This window comes from Haliaeetus albicilla, chromosome 8, assembly GCF_947461875.1.
Source record: "Haliaeetus albicilla chromosome 8, bHalAlb1.1, whole genome shotgun sequence".
Classification (NCBI taxonomy): domain Eukaryota; kingdom Metazoa; phylum Chordata; class Aves; order Accipitriformes; family Accipitridae; genus Haliaeetus; species Haliaeetus albicilla.
Window position 1 is genome coordinate 12585176 of NC_091490.1, and position 23886 is coordinate 12609061.

General features: G+C 53.9%; 1 protein-coding gene across 13 annotated transcripts in view; it reads right to left on the reverse strand.

The window, feature by feature from the left end:
• Positions 1-4357: 4357 nt before the first annotated feature.
• The window catches only part of PTPRF (protein tyrosine phosphatase receptor type F), a 392972-nt gene continuing 373443 nt past the window's right edge, over positions 4358-23886 (reverse strand). For all 13 annotated transcript variants that reach the window (XM_069788950.1, XM_069788945.1, XM_069788949.1 and 10 more), the window contains 11 exons: positions 23363-23486; positions 21198-21373; positions 15227-15346; positions 13951-14105; positions 12336-12621; positions 10226-10404; positions 7940-8066; positions 7587-7712; positions 6797-6951; positions 6190-6325; positions 4358-6062 (listed from right to left, as the gene is read on the reverse strand). In XM_069788950.1, coding sequence (XP_069645051.1) covers positions 5994-6062; positions 6190-6325; positions 6797-6951; positions 7587-7712; positions 7940-8066; positions 10226-10404; positions 12336-12621; positions 13951-14105; positions 15227-15346; positions 21198-21373; positions 23363-23486 — 1653 coding nt within the window. In that variant the 3' untranslated portion in view covers positions 4358-5993. The remainder of the gene's footprint in view (positions 6063-6189; positions 6326-6796; positions 6952-7586; positions 7713-7939; positions 8067-10225; positions 10405-12335; positions 12622-13950; positions 14106-15226; positions 15347-21197; positions 21374-23362; positions 23487-23886) is intronic.

The window sequence follows — 23886 nt, forward strand, 5'->3', positions numbered from 1 at the left end:
GTAGAGCTGGATACTTTGCAAACGTCTGGCAGCAAAGGCAACCTGGCGCTGGAGCGGCGCCAGGCCCGGCCGGCACAAGGGAGCGTTGGCAGCGCAGACCGGTCAGCTAGAAATGTGGAAAAGTGCCCCCGTGGCCAGCAGACGTTGTCGATAATCCAGCGCCGTCGTGCTGAGGACTGGGAGTTGACAGTATAGCTTTAGCAGCAAATGCTTTCAAGTGTGGACAAGGCTGAATGCTTGACAGCCTGTCTAGGGATACCGACCTCCCCTTGGCTGGGACTGGATCGTGTTGTGCTAAATGCTTTTTAAATGTCTAAGTGCCAAGGGGCAACCTTGGAAGTAAGTACAACCCACCCAAAAGAGCTCGTAGCCATCCTCAGAGACAACACTCGTGCCTAAATTAAACCTTAATTTCACTGTATGTTTTTCTCCTGATACGCATTTCCTTTGGTGTCATGCTGTGGGCACACAGCAGCCCTGAAGGTCTTACCAAAACACCGCTCCAACACAGATTTTTCTGTGATTTGCTGCCTCTCTGACCTGCTCAGACTCCAAATTGCCATGTATACGGACCAGAACCCCCAAAAGTGGATTAAAATTACAGCAGGCACAACACTCGGCCTCCTACAGATGGAGGTACCAACACAGACAACTGTCAGGTAACGGTTTTGAGACAAACTCTGCATTCCTGGCCTTTCTGATGGCCTGGTAGCTGCACTTGCTATCTGTTAGTCAAGAAAGACCAGCTTTCTCCTATCAGGAGACATGAGCCAGTCTTTTTATGATGACAAGTGGTAAAATGTTGCCATGAGCAGAAATGTGTAGGCAGGAATGTTTGATGACATAATTGCTACTGTGGACTGAGATTACTTATTAAAACTGGCAAAAGGGCAACAATGAGCTTTTAATTGGAAGGATCAGAATTTCTTGTGCTCTCGGAAATAAACCAGGTCAGAACAGGCAAAAAAGAAAAAAAAAAAAATTGACTTTTAACTGGGATACTTTACAAATGAAAATGGCAACATTGCTGAGAACAAGAAATGCCAGGACTGTGGGGGAAGGAGTTGCCAAGCTACTGCGCAGAGTAAGCTCAGATTTGTTCAGTGGTGCAGCTGGTTCTTTTCCTTATTTAACAACTATTTTGCCCTTGAAAAACAAAATTTAAAGTAATGGAATCCCAAAGGGCAAGTGCCTGGGCAGGATGTTATTTGGACTAGATGATCTTTAAAGGTCCCTTCCAACCCAAACCATTCTATGATCCTATGATTTACCATCACTAGGAGGCAAGCCAAGCCTAGGCAGGGCCTACGCAGCTCTCCTGCTATAGGTATCAATGGAATGAGTTTAAAAAAATGAAAATAAAAAGGCAGAAGAGCACCTCAGCACCCAGGAATTCACCTTTGACTAGCTGCCATTTAGCTGCTGTCCCACCTGCCAAACGGTGCCCTTTACAAAGTTGCTTACCTGAAGCTGCATTAGGGCTACCTGGTACAATTAAGGAATGGAAAATTTTCACTAGGGGGAAGAAAAAAAAAAAAAAAAGCCAGCAGTAACTACCCAGCTCGACTGCTCAGTGTGAGTATGGTTGGTCTGTCAGAGAAGCTCCAAAGGAAAGAGGCCAAACACTGCCTTTTGGCCAGTGGTCTCAGGACCATTCCCATCAGATCTGGAGCACAGCGTGACACCATGAAGCCAGGCTGATACCAGAGGGAGGGAAAAGTCTCAACCTGATAGCAAAGAAGATAGGGCAAAAAACTGCCAGCTAGGATTAATCCTTTCTGGCCAGGGAAAGCTGAGCACTGCAGCTGGGGCACGGGAAGAGGCAGCGTGGCTCTGGCTGGACCACAGCACAAGCCACGGCGCTGGCTCCAAAGGCAGACTGGGTTAGCATCCCTGTCTGCCCACTGTATGTGGCTAGTCTTTTTTTGTTTTTCCACTTTTATGTTGTGAGATATGCAGCTATAAAGGGAAATAAAAGAATAAGCACTTTTAAACTGATATGCCTCCATCCCCTTTGAAGCCGCGTTGGCTGTGTGAGGAGGCCGGGGGAGTGGGACTTCCCCCACAGGCAGCAGCTGCCTTTGCTGCTCTCTGACCTGGCTGTCCCCTTGGGGCCCGTCCCCTTGCCAAGGCGGCACGTCCTCACACTCTGGGAGCCTCCTGGCCCTCTCTGCACGCTGAGCCTTTCTTGGCCCTGTGAGGCCAGCAAGGGACTTCAGCCACAATGGCTTCACCTCCACAATATAAGTACCTGCAGAGTGTCCACCCAGCAATAACCTTGCTGCAGAGGCCAGGGCTTGCCCATGTTATTCCCGGTGTGGTCCGTGCTGAGCCAGTTGTTCTCTCTCTCTCTCTCTCCCTCCTCCTGTCTACCCAGCTCGTAGGTAAGCTCACTGAGCACCCGAAAGGGTCACTTGGTGCCTTACATGTGGCAGGCAGAGAAGTGGAGCCCACAGAGGCAGTCAGTGGGGAGTGTTTGTTCCCTTGCATTTTCCCTGGGTCGCTTGTAAAGGGTTTGGGCTAAGAACACGACATCAAATGGGGAGGGAAGCCCCAACTGTTCTCGGACAAGGGGAAAGAAGGTACATGCACTACGTGCTTGTGCTTATGTACAAATATTCTGGCAACTGCTGTTTTCGGTGAGAGCAGATCACTGCATCTGAAGCCACACACAGACTAGGGGTCTGTGCTGTGCGCGTGGCAGTGCCTGGTGAGTGCTCAGTGAGCGGCACATCCGTGTGGTGCAGCTTCGTCACCAGCTGCAGTTTAGCGGCACAGCCAAAGCATTCTGGCTGCAGCGCAGGCAGGTGCTCGCTGCCCGCTTCCCAGCTGGCTGGCTTCCTAACGTGCAGTGGTTAGCACAGCGTCCTTCCTCCCCAAACGCACCTGCGTATGAGCAGGTGCATGCTTGGCCACATGGCCTTGCCATCCTGGGCCCTGGCAGCGATGCAAAGCGTCCCGATGCCAGCGGTGCTGGCACGTGCACGTGTGCACGCGTCTGTGCACGTGTGCTGCCTCGCAAGGGCAGGAGCTCGCTTCAACCTTGGATTTGCATCGAGTAGGGCTGCCCAACAGCAGAGCCAGAGAAAGGCTCCACCAGCCTCAGGTCACCCCAGGGGTGAAGCACTGGGGTAGGAACCAGCCGGGTGAGGGGGAAACACCATTTTGCATCTGGCACCTGCTCAGGTGCCGGTCTGGCCTGGCAGGAAACGCCACGTGTGGCTGAGCTCCAGCAAAGTCAGCGAGGAGTCGGTAAGAAGGTGTGCATAGTCACGTTGGGGAAAAGCTCATCAGGCTGTCTGCCACACGCTCCCACCCATGGTGGGAGCACACGCTGGTCAGGGCAGATTTGGCTTCCTCAGGAAGGATGGACAGGCCATGGGGCCCTGGCCCGTGTAGTTCTGCCCTTTACACTGGCCTTTCCCTTTCACGCTTGTGCTGTTTGCAGGTGCTGCTCTCTCTAGGAGCCAGCACCGACCTGGGGGTTTGCAGTTCACACGTAGGCAGGGCTGGGGCTGGCCGGCCCACGCAGAGCGGGCACAGCCGCATGCCTTGGCAGGGGTTTCACACCTGAACATACTCGGGTGCTGCTCTGCAGTTAGGTGCCAGGCGATGGTTTTCCTGCTGAGCAGTAACTTTGCATACACAACTGTGCTCAGTGCCGCAGAACAGCTTTACTGCAGTGTCCCAGGAGGCTGGCAATGTCTCAGCCTCATCCAGGACAGATACTGCCACCAAATCCACCGCCACCGACCCCTCTCCTGCAAACCCACAAACAAAGCCCAGCCTGGTCCTCCAGCCAGCATGCTGGCAGGGAAGGGGGTGCAGGTAAACGCGCTTCCAGCAAAGCTCAGCATCACACCAGGACTGCATCCTGGGGTCCTCTGAGAATTTAATCACTGGCACTAGAGCTGGTGGGGAGGGCAGGTCTCAGGCCCCAGCCACCATGGCGACAGCTTGTGCAGAGCATGGCCTGGGCAGAAAGTGGCTACTGGCTTCTTCCTGCTGGGAATGATCTGACCTTTGGGAAGTGGAGGGGACCCGGAGAGGGCCATGGCTGCAAAGACAGGCTTGGCAGGAGCTGTTTCTGGAGGTGCCAAGGACCGAGGACTCTCGGTGTACCCCGGTATGGCTGCAGGTGGGCAGGAGGTGAGCACGTGCATGCGCAAAGGGGGTTGTCACAGAAGGTGTCCGAGCTCCCTGCTGGCACAGGGTCCCCGTGGGAAGTGTGGGGCGCTCATGGCTGGGATGGACCCATGGGAAAGGACTTGTCTGGCCACAGGCTGGGGAGCATGCCCATCTCCAAGGGACTCTATGGCCTCTGCTTATTGCTGAAGAAACAGACAGCAAAGCCAGCTTGTATGAAACCCGATTATTCAAATTTATTAACATCAAGAATTATGCAATGATGCTGTAGATTTTTTTTTTTTTATTAACAAATAGAAAACAGACTGTATACAACAGTGACCCCTACAGCACTATGCATCCACAAGGTAAAAATGAATGTGTCCTCCAACATTACCAACCCTGGATTGCTGATTTCAACGTAGCTTGGATTCTTAACATTCGGAATACATGTGATAATACAATTAGATACCCTTCCACCACCTTTATTCATAACTCAATGCACTCGAAAGAGGGCTGCTCACTCCCTGTCTTTAGTGCAAGCGTGATATAATAAGGAGTATTAATATATAGTACCATTAAATTAAGTCCAGTAGTCTTGCCACATTGGTTCATTAGAACGTCCTGAAGTAGCGGAAAGTACAATATTCTAGTGACTTTTAACATTTGCAGGATAGCAGAAATTATAGATACACCCAACCTCTGAAGCCATGTGTACTCCCCTCCCCTTCCCTGCAGTACCCTGCTTTCCAAAGAGAGCCAGCCCGGCTCCGCTCTGGGGACGGCTGGGCTTGTGCTCCTTGCCTTTGTAAATGCTCTGATGCACTTCACTGGTGAGAGGTGACAGAATGGCGCTTGCACGCACAGAACCGCGGGATTAACAAAAAGGGCCGTGTCTCACTCTTTCCATCCCCTCCTCGGGGAAGCATGGGACCCACTTGCTTCTCCTGCCCCCTTCCCGGCGAGACACACAAAAAGAGGCTCCAAAGCCCGGAGCTCGGCATTTCGGGTCTCTCACAAACAAGGCAACGACAACTCATGTCATATCGGGATCTGCCAATACACACGGTCACTGGATTGGTTTAACACGCACTGTAATAGGACTGAATAGTTTCCAGCTGACAAAGGGGACCGCTTCTCTGGCGACCCCACATGCCCTCCCAAACCCAAACCTACTCAGGAAATAATTGGGGGGGGAGAAAGGGGGCGGGACGGAAGGCTAAAAAAATAATTGGTAGCTTAGGTCCAGTTCCATGAAATTTCATATTCTACAGAGGATTAAAAAGCAGCCTACAGGGAATGGAGCCGGGCAGGAACCACAAGCCAGCTGCTGCAAATTACCAAGGAAGCTGCACTAAAATGGGCAGAACCAGCAGTGACTGGGCTGAAATAAACACAGGGCAGTAAAAAATGTAAAAGCAAAAGGAAATTAAAAAAAACAACAACCCAACTCCCAAAGGTTTGGTGGGTCCAGTTCTGCCTGGGCAAAACATTAAGACTTGCAAAAAATAAAAAATAAAAGAGAGGAGATTATAAAAACCACTAGTAACTATTTTACATGTTTAAAAAAAAGATCCCATTCCACCCACCTAAAGCCTCGCTGTGAAATGCAGTCGCGTGAGAGAGGGCGAGAGATGCACATGAGCAGAAATTCAGCCAGAGACTGGAAATGCTTTTGGAGTCGGATTCCCTCGTTTGGCGCTGGGGCGAAGTTCCTAAATACCGTGGTCAGAACTGGTTGGCATGGAGGTCTCCTGCCTGGGCAGCACCTCCATCTGTACAGAAGGACCGAGGAATGGGCGGCTCTGGCTCAGAGGGACCCGTCTCCACTCCTAGACATCCCCACCGCGACTGGAGGAAAGCACTAGTTACGTTGCATAGTGGTCGAAGCTGCCGAGATACTCCAGTGCCGCTCTGTAGCACAGCTGGTACTGGTCCTGCAAGGCAGCAAGGCGGGAAACGTGAGAAGTGGGGACGCAAGGACATTGGGCAGCAGGGTTCAACATCCAGAGACATCGGCTCCCCTCCCTTCTCCCACCGCCCCGGGGAGGAGGGGACACTCACCTCTGTCTGCACCATGGCTGGCCGCTGCGTCCGCAAGGTCTTCACCGTCTGAAACATGTCCACCACCCCCTCATAGCGCATCCTCTCCAGCACGATGCTGAGTGTGATGAACACACCTGTGCGCCCGACCCCAGCGCTGTGTGGAGGGAGCAAGAGGTGTAGTTAGAGACCCGCCAGCCCCAGCGAGGCTCTGCAGAGCTCCTAGGAGCAGTGCAAGCTCATGGAGCATGGCGATGTGCTCAATGGAGCCAGGAGAGGCCACAGGGGCATTGCTAGCCAGAGGTGCCCTCTCAGCCCCATGGGGCCCACCAATTCTGCCTTGCCTCTGGGCCAAGCTGCCGTGACACCCTGCCCTGCCCACGGGCTCTTCCAAGAAGCTACAAATCAGTACCACCAGGGCACTGGCTTAATCTAGTCACCTGGCAGAAAGACTGCTGATGGCACCCATGGATATTACCGCCTCCTCGTACCCTACCTGCCTCTTGCCAGTGGTATGCAGGAGGGGCACCAAGTGCCAGGGAGCTGGCAGCTGCCAGGGTAAGTGAGGTAGCGGACATCTCCGAGGGCTGATGAAGGCAGAGGTGGGTGCTGATCTGTCCCCACTCACCTGCAGTGCACCGTGATGGGCCCATCCTGCCCAAACTGCTCCTTGGTCTTGTGCACCTGTCCGATGAAGTCGATGAAGCCCTCTCCTGTCTTTGGCACGCCCTGCTCAGGCCAGTCTGTGAACTGGAACTGGCGGATGGTCCGTGACTGGCCGTCCTGTGGGGACAGGGGTGTTAGATGTGAACCATGGGTGAGGGGCTGATCTCGCTCCCCTCAGTACTGGTGCTGCTGACCTGCTCTCAGACCGCCCGGCTCAAGCCAGGCAAGAGGGTGCACAGGCCACGGATGAGGCCAGGCACATCTTTCGCTGAGTGTTTGGGGCCTGCCTGTGCTCTCCCATGTTCACCCCAGGGCAGCTGAGCTGAGCAGGGCTTTGGGCCCCTGCAGGGTCTGTCAGGTCACTGTCCTGGTCCTGTTTGGGACCCAGCTCCACTCCAGCATCACGTTTACTGTCACACTGGGTCCTGCGCCCAGTCAGATGCTGCACACGGAGACTCCAGGTGCAGGGGAGCCTGTGTTAAATGCTTGCCCAAGTACGCAGCACAGGCAAGGCAGGGTCTGATGCTGATACGGATCCCTGAGCTGCTCACCAGGGCTGCCACAGCTAGCAAGGAAGGAACTTGTAGTGAGAGGAGCAGCAGGTGGGGGGCAGCAGCCCCTTCTGCCTGCAGTGCAAGGGAGCACCTTGCTTTCCAGTTCCTCCAGGAGCTGCTGCACACTCCCTTCACTGGCCTGGGCACGACAGAGGCACAGGAGGCAGGCTGAGCTGGGGAGCCGGCAGCTGCACTCACCCTGGCATCCGTCACCTTGAACTCCCGGAGGATGTACTGTGGCATGTTGTACTCTGCCATAGGGTCCACCACAAAGTACTGGTACCGGGCAGAGCGCTCCGCAGGCCAGTACTGGTGGCACTTCTCCTGTGGATGAGGAACATGGTAAGATGTTAACACCGAGAAGCTGCTGCTCCTCCCTCCCACTCCTTGGGACCATATGTGGCTGTGGGGCCACACGGTCAGCCACAGGACATGCCAGTGGGAGGCTGGCCCAGAGGGGCTGGTGCTGGGGACAGACTAGGGTGAGCTGAGAGGTCGTGTCCACAGACAGCAGCCACACAGCCCCTTTCTCCCCCCGGCAGGATTCGTACCCGGCCCATCTCACGCAGCTTTGTCAACATCACCACGATGGTGGAGTTGTGCTCCCAGAGCATCCGCCAGAAATCCTCTGTGGTCTCGGCCAGCGGTCCCTGTGTGGCGATGTAGGCCTTCTGCTGCCTGTGACAAACATAATGGTGCTCAGACCAGCTCCTGGGAGATGGGCAGCAGCTGCTCCTGGGGGCTGGTGGGCTGGGAGAGCTGGAGGCAGGGGCCCTGTGCAGCACGGAGCACGGCTGGCAATGCAGCTGCAGAAAACAGGTCTCTAGGACTAGCCGTGGACTCTGGGGGAGGGATGAGCCCGCCCAGCACGTCTTCTAAGTGCTCCCCACAGATGCAGTGAGCACCACCAGGTGCAGGATCCAGAAAGGCTGCTAGTCCTTGCTGGGGTGACACTGTCCCCAGCCCAGCCTCTTGCTGTTGCTTGTCCCCAGCGCTGCTGCACTGAGAGCCTTGGACTCCAAGAAGGGCCAGCTCCGGCGTGCTGGTTCTTTGGCTTGCCGGGCGCCCAGCCTGGCATGCCACGCCACGCCGCCTGCGAGAGACGGGTCTGGCGCCGCACGGGTGGCAGAGACACGGTCTCGCTTCACCACGGCGGGGCGCTGGAGCCCGTGGGACGAGGGGCCGCATCCTCCCACCCAGCATTTCATCTCTCCGCTGGTGCTAAAAATTAACGAACATGCTGCAGGACAGCTGTAATGTGCAGGATGAAGACAGGGGCTGCTTCAACGTGGATTTATAAGACATCATAAAAAGCAGGGAGTGGGGGTGCAGAACGAAACAAAAGAGCTAATAAAGATGCCGCATCAGTGATGTCTGCAGGACCTGGGGCCAACTGATCTCTTTAGATAATACCGAGAAGATTGCTCAGTTCAAAGGGAAGGATGGGAAGAGATAACAGTGCTCTTCGGGGACGGGGTAGGTAGCACATGAGATGGTACCACCTGCCTGCTGGCAGCCCTCCCTCCGTAGCATCACCAAGGGGCAAAACCAGCACCGCTCTTAACCAGCTCTGGAGCCAGGACACAGTGGCTGCAGCCCGCCTGTCAGACACAGACACGGGGCTGCCGGGGTGGGCGCGCAGGCAGGTGGCCACATTAATGACGCAGTGCTGGACGGCTCGGAGCCACGCAGGCAGGAGGGAGCGGAGGCTGCTCCCTAACAGCTTTTCTCCGGCCCCCTCATCCTTCGTTATTACTTTGTCCCACTCTGGGGGAGCCTGGCTCACTGCGGTTTTGCTGTGTTGGGATGCTCCCAGGGTTGGTCCCCTTCTGCTCCTTGCCTACTCTTGCCTCCATGTAGCCCTTCCCCCAGGAACCCTTCCTGGGCTCAGCTGCTGGAGCAGGGATGGAGGCACAGAGCTGCTGGCCTGGCTGCACCGACATCTGTTCCCTTTGGCAGTGCCTGTTGCTCCTGGGAGGTCACTAGCCCATAAGAAGCGTTTGGGCAGAGCCAAGCTGGAGGGGGACCGTGCTACATCCATCGTTGTATCCCCCAGTCCTGCGCTGGGTGACCCTACTGTGATGGTGCACAGACAGACGACAGGAATGAGACTTGTATGTGTGTCTTTGGGATTTGGTCTGGATTATTGTCTGGGGATTGGCTGGGAAGGAGATGTGTCCACTGGGCTGTTTCCCTGCATTCTCCTCTCCTGCCACTTTGCATCTGAGAATGCGATGCCAGCAGTTAGATACAGAAACCGTAAGTATTATTGCCCCACTAGATCTCAATTTGTGCTTTCTAAAAGATATCCTGGGGAGCAGAACCCAGTGATGGGCTCTTCAGTGTTCAGCACCAGCCTTGCCTGAGGATCCACAGACTCCCCCAAAATCAAGGTAAGGGACAATGAGCCTTGGGCTGCTGCCTGGCTCAGCCATGCATTGCAAGCATACTTCTACCTCTGGCTGCTACAGCTAGTGAGGGGGGACAGGTTTGCGTTAGATGCTGTAGATATAAAACACATGCCAAAGGATGCCTACCAGAAGATCCTATAAAACTCCACAGGACGCAGCACAACCTCCCACCCCAGCCACATGGGCACGTCTACAGCAATACAAGCCAGCCTGGCAACGCTCACTCACTAGCAGTCTTCACATACTGTAACTATACGTGCTGGAGCGTCTGAGAAGATGGAAATAGATAAAATGCAACAAAGCGATCCGCAGCCCACCTCTAGGCAGCCAGCACCAGTCCTTGGGAAAGAGAAGAAGGCAGCTGTGCCCAGGTTTCCAAGCAGGCAGGACAGGCTGGCCCAGGCACCTAAAGTGACCCTTACTTACCTGTACCCATCTATGAAGCTGGCATTGATGTAATCAGAGCCCTCGACACCCCGGATGGGTTGCAGGCAGACTCTCGTCAGCTCGTATGGCATGATGTTCACGAGGCGGTTCTTGAATTTGTTGCACGGGAGGTTGGCACTGATGAAACGTGAGGTATGTGCTTTAGAGTTGGCCAGCAGCTGAAAGAGGAGGAGACATGTCAGACCCCTGCTGGGGATGGAGCAGTGTGGGGGCAAAATCAGGACCCGGACAGCAGGGCAGGCAGGAGTCCCTCTGGGCATGCAACCACGCTCCCTCCTCTGACTGAGGGACAGCCGCTGGGGACCAGGCCTTTCCGGACCAGATGAAGGGCTCTGCCACCACGTTAGGAGGAGGCTGCACCCAGCTGCTCTATTTCCCAGTAATCAGTCTGGTTTTCAGTACTGCGTTGGCCCCTCTGCCGTGGCATTGCACACCTAGGTACGGCTCAGCCTTGCTGCTGGCTTTCGGTGCACAGCTGTAGGTGACAGCAGGGGGAGGAGAGCCTGCACCGACTCACTGGTGCAGCCCCCAAGCCACACATAGTGGAGACCCACAGCAGCTCTCTGACCCACAAAGGGGCAGGACATGAAGCTCTGTACCTCGCTGAACCAGGGACACACGCTTGGTGGCATCACGGAAGGAAAGCTTTCCATCTTCCAACAATGTCTTGCTATTTACTTCTCACCCCAGAAGAAACCCAAGAAAAATGTGAGAATTGTGACAGTTTTAGGTAAAGAAGATCTATTCTGGGTTACTGTAAGAGATTTTATGGTTCTCTTTGAGCCCTGTAAACTAGAGTCATGGTAAATGTGTTACTTCGATCTGCTAGCAGAGACGTTCAAACAGAAGTTCCTCTTTTTTTTTTTTTTCCCTAGCTTTCTCTTTTATTCCTTTTTTTTTTTTCTTCCCCAACAGACTCTCTCCAGCACCTTCAGAGCCATCCTTCTCTCTGTGTGTGGCCGCTGGTCCTTGGCAGAGGCTCCCTGCAGAAGGACAGGGTTGCTCTTTGGGGAGTGATGCAGCCACGTGAGGCCCTCCCATATCCTGCTCCCCATGGTTTCCCATGCAGTGGACACTGCCAAGGTACCAAGAGGGACAAATTTTATTACTGTTCTAGAGACCCTTGGAGAAACATCAAATTTCTGTCTTTGTTACAACAGAGTTGCTAGAGTTGAGTCTAATTCTGTGGCTCTCTTGAGGGGTTTCTCAGGGCAGGTGTCACCATGAGATACTAATGCAGCATGTTCTACTGTCCCAAGCCCAGGACACCAGCAGCTCTGGTAACCACAGGACAGAGCTGCTCAGCTATTCCCAGTTTACACAGAACGTCAATATTTTGCCTCTCATGCTCCGTTGTCACTTGGAGGGAATCCCCAGGGTGAAGCTGTATTGCTGCAGTTCATTTCACAGCCTGCAAGGTCTGCTGCCTCCCTGCATGAGCTATATTCCCCTGCATGAGTTCACTGGACTAATGCACCTCATCTGAGAATATGGGCGCTTACCAGAGCTCACTTCCATCTCCAAGGCTGTAATAAATATCTGCAGTTGGCATTCACAGATACAGATAGTAAAATGTAGGCTTGGCTTCTTAAAAACAGTGTGCCTTAAAACACTGCCTTCACCAATTCTAGACACTGAGGCTTGGTGTCGAGGTGGTTAAAAGATAACAGAGCTCAGCATTGAAGAGATGAGACTATAAACGTCTCACATATTTAAATTGGAGCCGTTTCCAGACAAGTTGTTCACAGTAACATCAATTATCACTAACACGATCTGCATCTGATTTCAGATGCAGCTCCCGCTGCACAGTGAACCTAGAGCAGAACGTGCTGCTGAGAACTGCGCATCCATCTGCCTTTTATATCCTCCCCAGAAGCTGCCAATCCAGGGGGGACCATGGCCGACACAAGCTTTACAATGCAGATGTATTTTAAATCACTGCCTACCTGGTTTAGAAACACACAAAAGAATAACTGTCTGTAATGATCCATGGCTCTCCTCTCCCAACCCCTGGACGAGCAGTCCGCTGGGGCCGTGTGGGCAGAAACAGGGTGCCGGGGAAGGAGGGTGCTTGGGCTTTGCCACCAACCTTGAATTCCAGCTCCATTGCAGTAACGCTCTCGCCTGGTGGCACCTGGGTCAGCTTCTGGATGTGAGCAAAGAGGTTGCGTGCAGGCACCTCGGTATTGCCACACGTGGCTGCCTCCAGCAAGGCCTCATGGATGAAGATGTACTGGTCCTCTGTCTGCACCATGTAGTTGCGCTGAGAGCGCATGCACGTCACGTGGCCGTAGATGTCCACAGTCTTCTCATGCTTCATCCGCTCCAGCATGGCATCAATGACAATGAAGCAACCAGTTCGGCCCACACCGGCACTGCGGGAACAAAGCACGTGGCCCGAGATGACACTGTCTCCTACAGATGCCACGCAAGCTCTGCTCTTGCTTAAGAGAGCACCCGGACCTAGAGCACACAAAAGGGGAGTAAAGGCGGTTCCCCACACTGAGGGCTAATGAGCTGAGCCCCAAATGACAAATGACAGGAGGAGTGAGGGAGAGAGGCACTAGAGAATGTGGGACACCACTCAGCCGTTCTGCTGTCCCCCTTTCACTGATGGAGCAGAAAGGACATGGTGTCACTCTGCTGGTCCCTGCAGTGGCTGGCAGCACCTCCACAAGCAAAGGAGAAATGTGTTTAACAGGCAGGAGAGTGACAGCATATGTGTGCATGAAGTCAGAAGACCTGAAGTCCATGCTGGGCCCCAGCACCAGTGAAGCCCATAATTTCAAGCCTGCTTGTCCCCTAATCTGGGTCACTGTTTCCTAACCCATAAAACAAGGACAGCCAGCCCAAGAGGGGAAAGCAGAAAGGTGAGGTCACACGTGTCTATGTTGAACCCTTTGCTCAAGCACTGGATGCCTCTCCACGTCTGTTGGAAGGGCGGTAGCAATCCCCAAACCACTTAACCTGAGAGCACACTGAAAACAACAGACATGCTGTTGTGACATGTAAACACAGGCAGAGAAAGAGAGCTAGACATTTCCTCATTTATGGTGCAAGTCAGATCCTTAACTGGGCTTTAATACAGCTTGTTTGTGTGTTAATTATACCCCACTCCCATCTGAAACAGAGCATGAAAGAAGAGCATTAAACACTGCTGGTAAGGCGTATGCTGGAACAGCAATGATCGAGTGGTTTGTTCAGTAATAGTCCCCACTCGGCCTGTGTAGATAAATCTTGCCTGGATAAAATGCTGAGCCTTAGCAGACTAATACTTTGCTTAAAGAGCTGCCTTTCTACTCTGTGAAAGAGTTCTACTATAAATACTACATACGAATGTTTGCAGAGGTCACTGCATGTGTGTCTGTCAATGATGTGCCTCTGGAAGGTACCGCTTACTTATGCTGGGCACAGATCACTTCGTTTTTAAATGATAGTTGCAGTTTTGCAGGAGAAAGTGTTTTCTGAGGCTCTCCATACAGCAGTGCTGTTTAATCTGACAGAGCAGTAGCAATACAAACGTCGCCACTGCATCACCGCTGCTGGTTGCTGTCTTGTTCCCAGCCCAAGCATGCAGTGCAGGTTATGCTGCCGTGAAACCTTCCCTGCAGAAACAGGAGACTCTACTTCTAGCTGGAGAGGTTAAAGCTCCTGCAGCCAGAAGGCACGTGCCCAGGCGCAGCTTCACAAACACACAGTCCTACCTGCAATGGACAACCATGGGCCCAGCATCTGGTGGGTTACAGGCCTTGACCCGTCGCAGGAAAGCTAGGATCGGGGTGGGGTATTCTGGTACCCCGTGATCAGGCCAAGCCATGAACTGGAACTGTCGCAGCTCTCGCTTCTCACTGGAGCCATTCTGTTGAAGACAAAGAAGAGTTGTTTTGCCTGAGAACAGTCTCATCCTAGGACTGGAACCCACTGATGGGGTGACAAAGTACCCAGCTGGCAGGGTAACAACAGGCATGTAATTCTGTGTGTGATCACGTATGTATTGGGCTTTTGCCACTGAAAATTTGGAGGCAAAATGTAGGCTTCTTACAAGGCTTCCGTACACATAGATGCTCTGTGGAAAGCCAGGTGATACAGAGAGCAAAGCAGCCCTGCGGGAGCAGAGCAGACTGAAGGGAAGGTGAAAGACTCCTTTCTGCACAGCATGGGGTCACTACCCATGTATTCACTGCACATTCAGGGGAAAACGGGCACTGAGCATGGAAGGGCCACAGCAGCCAGTTCCCTTCCTGCTCCTCTGCACCATGGGTCTCTCTGGAATGGCTGATCAGGCTGTGTCTGCAGAGACTGCCCTGCTCCTGTCTCCTGTCTTGCGGCTGAGTGATCTATGCAGCAATGCAGTAGGACTGGCTGGGTGACCGCTGGGGGCGAGATGCCTTCCTGGGGCGTGAGTGTGTCCCCATTGCACACTGCTGTGCTCTCTCTGCCAGCATGGTCCAGACTCAGTCACGCACAGAGGCAGCCCGCTGCAAAGCCTGTTTGCTTTGCCGTGACACGCTGCTGCTAGCACAGCCCCCAGGGATTTCCAAATACTAATGAGGTATGCAGCAGGCAGGAGAGAAGGGCACTCATACACATCAGCACGCCCCCTCCATTTGCATCATTAGTGACAGGAGTGCTAAAAATTCACTGCTTCCTATGTTGTCCCTCTAACGGGAGGACAGCTGTTACATGTACGCTCTTCAGAGGCAAGCATCACCCCTGCTCTGGGGTCCACCACAGCGTCTGAATGTGTAGAGGAATGCATCAAGTATCCTGGCCAAAATCCAGTGGTGGCCAGATGCACAACCTGTAGCCAGTCTCCTACTGCAGCCCAGTTGTGAGAAATGGCCCACATGTGGACTAGCCACATGCTTGGCCAAGCCAGGCACAGCCGGCGGCCTCTGCCTGTGGGCTGTGCAGCACCCTGCAGCACTGGGGAGCGGCTCTGCATTACCTGGAGCAGGAACAGCCCAGCCAGCGCCATACCTTGTAGAGTGCAAAGGTGCGGACGGTGTAGGTCGCCAGCTCGACTGTGTCCAGCAGGGTCACCTGGATCATCCCATAGGTTTCCGTACCCCGGCTCGGCCAGTACTGGTCACACTTTACCTGCAGGGAGGAGAGGAGAAGGGGTCAGTGCTTGGCTGCTGGCTGGGTATTTGGGGTGAGGAACAGGGCTTTGCCCTTCAAAGGGTAAAGACAGAAATGAGTCACTGTGCAGGAGGCCCCAAACACCCACATTTCCTTCTCCCGGAGTGTCCCAATCCCCAGCAGAAAGGCTGCACACCCTGGGCTCCTTTCCACAAGATTCAAACTTAAAGAGGGATTTTTTTTTTTTTTTTTTTTGTCCTGGAGCCACTGGTGGGAAGCGGTGAAGGGGGCCAGGCCACCAGACGCAGCAGCAAGAGCAGCACCAGGTATGAAGACAGTGTGCAGCAATTGCTAGCAGTGATTTGTGCCTGCTCTAATTTTTCTTCTCTGCATCCTGTTTTGGAAGATGGGGGTCTTCAGGGCTGTGCTTGCAGCACCCCCCTGCCTGAGCTCCACCTGGATGGAGAGAAGGTCAGCAGCTGTGGGTTCGTGGGAGGAGAGCTGGTGAAGCAGGGCAGGGGAAACAGTGGTTTCTCTGGGGAAGGCTCTGCTCGAAGGGCAGCCGAGGTGAGGGAGATGCAGCCTGTACCCCCGCCAGCTCCCTGCTATCCCAGCCCAAAGTCCTTGACACACAGCACTGAACTGAGACAGGACACAGCTCTGAGTCCAGCATGGTACCCAACAATACAACAGGCACTACCTTTCCCCATAACGTCTGTAGTCAAGTCCCCAGGGTGACCCTGCCAGTGTGGCCCCCAGGCAGCAAACCACCCTGGTGAAAGATGGAACACAGCCCACGCCAGGCCTCCAGCCTGGATGTTGTGTCCACGAGGCTGACCCTGCCACCCTTCCTGCATTGCCGTAGACTCAAGTGCATTGAGCATCCCAGAGAGATGCCAATGTGCCCTTCTGGCTGGTAGCGCATCCCTGGAAATCTACATCCCCCAGGTGTTTAAAAAACTGCTCTGCAGCAAGGCATGGATGCCAGCTCAGACACAGACACAACTTGTTCTCCCTCTGTGAGAAGACACAGACTGTGGCCAAACCATCCCTTCAGCCCCTTCCTGCAAGCAGCACTGTCCCATCATGAAAACAACGCTCGTCCCTAGAGACTCCCTGTCCTGCAGCATCCTTTATATCCCCCTCCCAACTCCGCAGACAGAGCACTTTGAGCTACTGGTCACAGTTCCTGCTGCAGCCCACTTGGCAGAGAACCCTAACGTGTCCCCAGGGCCTCATCCCTCTGCCCCCTTCATCTCCCTGTGCATCCCTCCCTGCTCACCTGCTGATGCCCTCACCTTCCTCCTATTCACAGCTCAGTGTTTGAAAACTACTCCTCCAGTTTTGTTCTCTCCAGCCCTGAGCCTCCCTATTTCATCTGGCACCCAGCTCCCCTGCCTCATGGAGCCACGGTGCCTGGCTGACAGGAGGAAGTCTTCATTCCCACCCATGTGCACTGCACTGAAAATGGTTTCCCGCCCTAGGAGAGAGGAGTGAATGGAAGATCATCTGTGCTTGTCAAGGAATAGTAAACTTAATTATTAGCTGAGCATGTTTACAGGAGAATGTGTGGGAAGGGAAACAACAGGCTTAATTAGAAATCAATGAAGTTCTGCCTTTTAATTGAAGGCACTTTAAGCAGGGTGGGGCTTGTGAGAGCTAAGAGCCCTCATCCTCCACTGTGGCTGCTGGAGTGTGGTAACCTGGGGTCAGAGGGATGTATCTCTCCCTGCTTTTTTTGGAGTCTGCTCTCATTAAGTCCTGCCCTGGCAGAAGTGCCTGGAGCAGGGCTGCCTGATGGGGTACTGCAGGCGCCCGCACACCCAGAGCGGCTCTGCTGCCTCCTGCCCAGGGTCTCCTGCCATTCAGGCTGCTGTGCTGCCTTGGATCTGTGCTCCCAGCGTGGCAGGCCCTGCACAAATCTCAGAAGATTTCTCTCCCTCGCTTGGCACACAGCAGCCCGTTATTTCACACTGACTAGCTGCAGAGCAAACAACTTGGAGGTCAGAAACCTTATTTCACAGCTAAACTGATCCTATCCTCACAAGTGGGTGGCAGCTGCATCTGCATCTCCAGCCACCTGAGTTTGCCTTGCCTGGCTCCGGGATGATGTGACCTGTCGCTAAAGGAGGTGAGGAGAGGGCAGAATGGCATCCTGCAAATGCTGGGGACAGCCACTTGCTGTGTTGTCCTCAGTGTGGTTTGCAAGGGACGTTGCAGGGGAGCAGCACAGCATGTCCCCATGCCTGAGCCCACACCTCAGGGAGAGCGGTCCCCTCCTGCCACCCACATGCTACAAGGCCGTGTGTGTTCGAGCACAAAACAAACTTCAGAGGAGTTCCCTGTGTGGGATAATATCAGTGCCTGGGCTGGTAATTGAAAATTATTTATTCATGACCAGATAAGAGTCAGTCACATTTTCTGCCAAATTTACCCATAATGTTTATGCCCCATTTTCAAGCTCTGTAAATTTTATGCTGAAGCTGATGCACTGTAGCACTAAAGCAGATAAGAGATGTTTTCTTCTGGCAGTGCTTGCTTCTCATTAACTTAAGGAGCACAGTAATGTCCTGAACAGCCGTTTATCGCAGCTTTGCTGAGTGGTTCCGGTCCCTCCCCTTTGATGCCCTGTGCCCAAGAGCGGTCGGGCACCTCTCCTCAGCTAGAGAGCTGTGCTCTGCTCCCAGCGCCGCTCGCAAGCTCCAGATAGCATCGCTGCCAGCAAGAAGGCTGGAGGCAGACGTGGCTGCCAGGCCCCTCTTCCCCAGAGCCCTTGAGCACCAGCTTCTTTGCACCCCTGCCTGGGGACACAAAGTGGCAGGGGAGAGTCACAGCCCAGGGACAGCTGCTCGGTGCTCTGGGCTGGGACAGAACAAGCCATGGCACTGCTCTGGGAGACCTCGCTCTGCCTGGTTCTTGGGGATAGCCCAGGGTAGGAAAAATCCTGCTTTAATACCTCTCCCGTGCAACACACCCCAGCTGGGACATGCCACGCTTGCAGCTTCGGGAAAGCTAATCTACAATGTGTGTTTCTGAACTGCCACCAAATGATTCTGAAACCGATTGTAAAGCTTTGAAGGCAGCTAAATTGCACAATCCAGCCATTTCTATCCTTTATGTGCCTCTCGCTTTGTGAAAACATGAAAAAGGGAGGATGATTTGGACCATGAAGCCAGCTGAAATTGCAGACCATAAAAGCTGATGCTCTTTAAAGATTTTTTTCCCCCTGCAGCTCAGGAGGCCTTTAAAGCAGTGTCACCCCTACAGGGCTGCAAAGCTGCTGCTGGTCCCGGTTGGCTTATCTACACACAGCACTGCCGGTGGGGACTTGGGAGCTTGCTTGGGAAGGTAGAAGAGCCTGCTCTGTGCTGGGAATCTTGCCATGAGGCCATGCTGCCCACCCCAGGCTCTGCAGCTGGAGACACAGTCCTGTGCCTGCACCGAAGCCCCTGGGCAAACGGACTTTCAAGCAAGGTCACCCGTGGGTAACGCTGTACCACCATGTGACTGCCTGGAGCAGTCATGTCCCACAGCAGTGTGAACAACAGCAGGCAGCAATGCTGCAGGGACCCAAGGGGTTGCATCAGATGAGGTTTGAAGGCTCTGGAGTGGAGTAAACTGTAAAACAGTGACTCATGCTGAAAGCTGGGAGCAATGGACAGTGACCGGGATCTTCCTTGGTCCTAAAAAGATGTGCTCCTGAGTGAGCTCTAGCCATCACCGAAGGGGCATGAGGAAAAGCAGAGCAGGAAGGTGGCTGAAAGCCATCCTCCCTTGGAAGATGCTGGAGAAGCCAACAAAAAAAACCCAGAGAAAATAATCTCCTGCAAGCCACATCCCAGCTTCCGACCAAGGCCCTCCTGTGGGTGGGTGCCCTGAGGCACCTACAGGGTCCAGTGAACACATGGAAGGAAGCCCTTGCTGTGCAGAGCTGGTTTTACTCAGGGGTGACTGGGCTTCCCCACTGCCTCCCCTGGCAACCAGCCTCTCCTGCAGTGCGTGAGAAAACTGCCCATTTCTCATTAGTGCTGGTGATGTGCCAAAGAGCCAGCAGGGCATGGGCAGGTGGTGTCGGGGAGTGAATGCTGGGGTCTGGGTCCAGTCAGGTCAGCTCAGAGCACCTGGGCAGCACGCCCAGTCAGGCAGGCTGCCTGCAGCTTCTGCGAGAGCTCTGGTCACTGCCTGCCATGACAGGGATTCACAGTGCCCGTCCCATCACCAAAAGCCTGACCACATGCACCGTGTTTAGGACAGAAACCAATACTGTAGGAGTTAATTGCAGGATGACATGACAGGGAGCGTGCTGGAGGGAGATAATGCATGGCTCAGCAGCACAGGCGTCTCAGGGAAAGACAAGTGCCTGTGGGGTCAAAGGAAACCCGTTATCTTTGAGAAACATGCACCTTGGAGTGCCTTCCCATAACTAAGCAGCCCAGAAGTGAGTCAGGACTCCGGGCATGGATTTACTTGGCAACCTAAAAGGGCTTTTCCTGATACTTCAAATATATGCTCCATCACTGAAATGTGAAGGTACAAAAAAGTCCCCATATAACCCCCAGCTGCAGAGAGCAGTTGATCAGCAGCTTCTGATCTTGCTTAGCCCATGTGCCAAGCGCTGAGCCGCAGGACAGGTCAGGTTAATTTACCTCCCTGTTTGGGCTGGAGTGGGTGATGGTAGCCATCGGACAGAGCAGGCAGGGCTGCGCAGCAGGAAGCACAGTGCAAAGCTAGGGTTGGATCTCCAGAGGCAGCTCATCTCCGAGGAACACTATTTTTCCCTGCAGGCTGTAGGGTGTTTGTAGAGCCAGGGAAGCCCATGAACAAAGCCCATTTTTGTATATGGGAAAAGCAGATCTGTTTTGCCATGGTGATCGGTTGTTCCAGCTGCTTCCTCCCAGCCAGCGTGGGCTAGGACACCCCTGCGCACACTTTGGTGCTAAAGCTTTGAAACAGAGGGAGAAGCATGCAGGCAAAAGTTTTAACTAAACCCAAACTTGACAGTTTCTGCTTCTCAAGAAAGAGCTTATTGGGCTAAAAATAACCAGTGCTTCACAGCTTGAGTGCACAGCCCCTTCTCCTGCCGTTGGCATAGCAACACTAAAATATTCTGCAAGTACAAATGCTCACCACTAAAATTTACTTTTAGGAACAAATTGAATCACGAGAGCCAAAAGCTGCCTCCTGCTTGGGCAGGCTTTGCCCAAAGGGTGCATCTGGGCATGGGAGCACTCCGGTCACAGCTTACGAACTCCTGCTTCAGGGGCTGAGTAAGAACCTCTGTCACGAGACACCATAAGCATCATCCGCAGAGAGGGCTCCTGGTCCTTCCTCTCCGCCTTGCGCCTTCACCACGGTTTGCAGGCAGCTTTGCATTTGTTACATCAGCATATCTAATCTTGGCAGTATGAGCTGATCGTTTATACATGTTGTCATTGGACAAGGCACAAATTAGTCTTGTTATTGCAATGAGGCCCTGTCAGGCTGCAGGATGCTGCTGATACCACCTACCCATTGCAACTTCTCAGCTTCTGGGATGCAGCCCCCAAGCTTTCAGGGACTGTCAACACTCCCCATGTCAGAGCTCTCCTTTCTCCCTTTGGTGTCAGTGATGTGGGCAGGGAAAGGATGGGTGTGCATGCAGACATGCAGGCAAGACAGGGGTTAATGAGCAGTGAAGTGACAAGAGGTTTTGCCACCCTTTTGCCCCACAGGGATATGTTTACAAGGCACTTGTTGCTGAGGTCCCTGCAGCCATGAGCCACACCACTGGACCTGCCTCTCCCTGGATGCCATTATGCTGTAACGTGTTCCCATCCCTCTCTCCTGCCCCTCTCCCAGCTTCAGAAAAGAGAGGAAGCACACACTGTACCCTGGACTTCTCCTCCAGCCTGGTCATCATGACTATAGTTGCTGTTCTCTGTTCCCACACCATCCTCCAGAAGTCGCTGAGGGTTTCTGGCAGAGGTCCCTGTGTGGCGATGTAGGCGTTCTGCTTCCGATACCCATCAATGTAATTGGCATTGATGTAATCACTGCCTGGGACACCTGCAGAGAAAGAGAGCGAAGAGTTACTCCAGGGGCAGCCCACGACCCTGTGCCTGTCGCTCTGCTGGGCCCGGCAGGCAGGGGAAGAGGCTGGCATGTTCACAAGGCTCTTGACAAGTCTCCTTTAGAGGGTGATGCCAGAATCTCTCCCAGAGATCCTGCAAAGGACAGGGATGGTGCCTGAGAAGAACCCTTTGTAACTCCCACATTAATGCAACAAGCAGAGAGACAGCTGCCACCCGCAAACAAAGGGAAATTCACAGGCAGGAATATTAAGGAGCTCGTTTGGCCCCAAGCAACTGATTGAAATAATTGTCTTAAATTCACCAGCTATTTGTTATGGTCCTACAGCACCTTTTAAAAATGTGGCTGCCTCATTAGCTTGTCTCTGTTAGCAGGGGATGTCAGGCAGGGATGTCCTCCCATTCCTCCTGCAGGGACAAGTACCCCAGAGGAGCCAGAGACCTTCCTCCCACCACCACTGAAACCCTCCTCAGTGTCAGACCCCCCTCTGCTGCCTGCTGGCAGAGGCTGCTCCAGCTCCCACTCTGCCTCCACCACTTTAAGGAAAGGACTTGTAAAGGCCTTTAAAATGCAAACACACAGTTACTAAAATAAATGCGGCAAAGCAGAGGCCTGGGGCTGTTTCCAAACCCTGCTCAGCTTGGGCTGCCCGGGGTGCAGGGAGGGAAAGCAGCAGAAATCTCCCTGTCTCCCAAGGACAGAGCATCTGCATTTCATTAGAGGAAGGAAATATAAAGCTAGGGGTCTCTCCCTAGCCTTTTTGTCCTGGGGAATTTTCTACAGGTCCCAGCAGTCTCCAGCAGAAACGAAGTGCTGGCAGCTCTGGGGGAGCAGCAGCAGCTGGAGTGCAGTGCCTGGCTCCCTTGGCATGGGCGGCAGGGACCTGGCAGGGCGCTTTGGGAACGGTTCCCGGGAAGACAGACACTACTTACAGCAACTGAGTCAGGCTGGAAACCAGGGATTCCCCCGTGTGCTCATCCCACAGCTGTCTAGCAGGGTTTGCCCATGATCAGGCATGCCCGGCTTTTGCATAGCTGCTGCTGCTTAACAGGCCTTGCTGTGAGGGACCATTTGGACCCCCTCCTCCTCCCACAGAGGATGAGTGGTACATTAGCATTAGAAAAGACTCTTGCATCCCAAGAAAAAGGACCCTAGTAACTGTAGGGCCACCTGTATGCAAAGCCAGGCCCCAGTCTCTTCCCCAAGCAGCGGTGCATTGAATTAGCTGCATCTCCCTCATCCCCCATGAGTGGGCTCAGTTCTGGTGTACAGAGCTGGGTGCTAATTTGTAAAACAACGGGAACAGGTGAGCCTGGGCTTCAGTACCTGGGCTCCAGCTCTTCTGTGTGCAAGGGGACTGCAAAGCAGGCACTAAAACCATGTATGAGTCCAGACTCCAGAGATGAGGGGCTGGCTCTTAGAGCCGTGGGAGTCACTGCTATGAACACCAGGGCCTGACGCATCTCCCATGGAGCACAGAGATGTGTGGAGCCTAATGCCCCAGGGGAAGGGGCACCCCTCATCCTGCGCAGCTCTGGGAACTTACTTGGGGGCAAACACTAACAAGCCCCAGAGGAAGTTACTGGCCCTGCAATGGTGTTGGGACAGAAGACGGTAGGCCTAACAGTGCCATGTCCCACCATGTGCCAAGGGAGGCAGGCGAAGTCACACAGCAGGGCCAGCAGTGAAAAGGGAGGCTGCTGGGACAGGCATCTCTGCTGGCACCAGCAGTAGCAAGAAGCGACCACACGGGGCACACTGGTCTGAGGACACTGGGAAAGCAGGGGCAGCTCTGCAGAGCCCTTCCTCTCTTCTTGCCAGTCAGAACACACACTTGCTCATGCTGATGCTGGATGTGTTTCCTGGTGCTTGCCCCTGCTCGACTGAGAACAGGGAAGAAGATGGTCCCCTGCTACAGCGAGGTTCAGCAGTTTGCTGGGGTGTCCACTCCAGAGTCACTCTTACCATCGATAGAGGTCAGGATGACACGTGAGTGGTCATAGGCGATCACGTTTGCATAGCGGTTTTTCGGTTTATTCACTTCCAGGTTGGAGTTCTCCCAGGTGAACTGCTGCCCCGGATCAATGGACTGTGGAGGGAAAGAGAAGGCGGGAGTCAGGAGCGGTTCCAACACAGTGGGATGCTGCAGCACACGTGTGTTTCAGTCAGGAAATCTGTGTCTCCCCACGCACCTCCCCCCAAGGCCAGATGCAGCTTCCATGTGTGTCCCCAGCAGCAGGTCAAGCCAGACCACACCGAAACCCAGTCCCCAGTGGGACCTGCCTCCTGTGACCTGCAGGCAAAGCAACCCCGCACTAGGGCAGCCTGCTGCAGATGAGCCTTCACCTCCACTCCCACTGCCCGCTCATCCCTTCCTCTGGAGCTACCCGTCAGCAGAAATTTGGTCATATGCCAGGACTCCACAGAGACCTGACTGCGCAGTTCTTGACCTAGCGGTTTTATTAGCTGTTGAACCGCAGTCTCCTGAA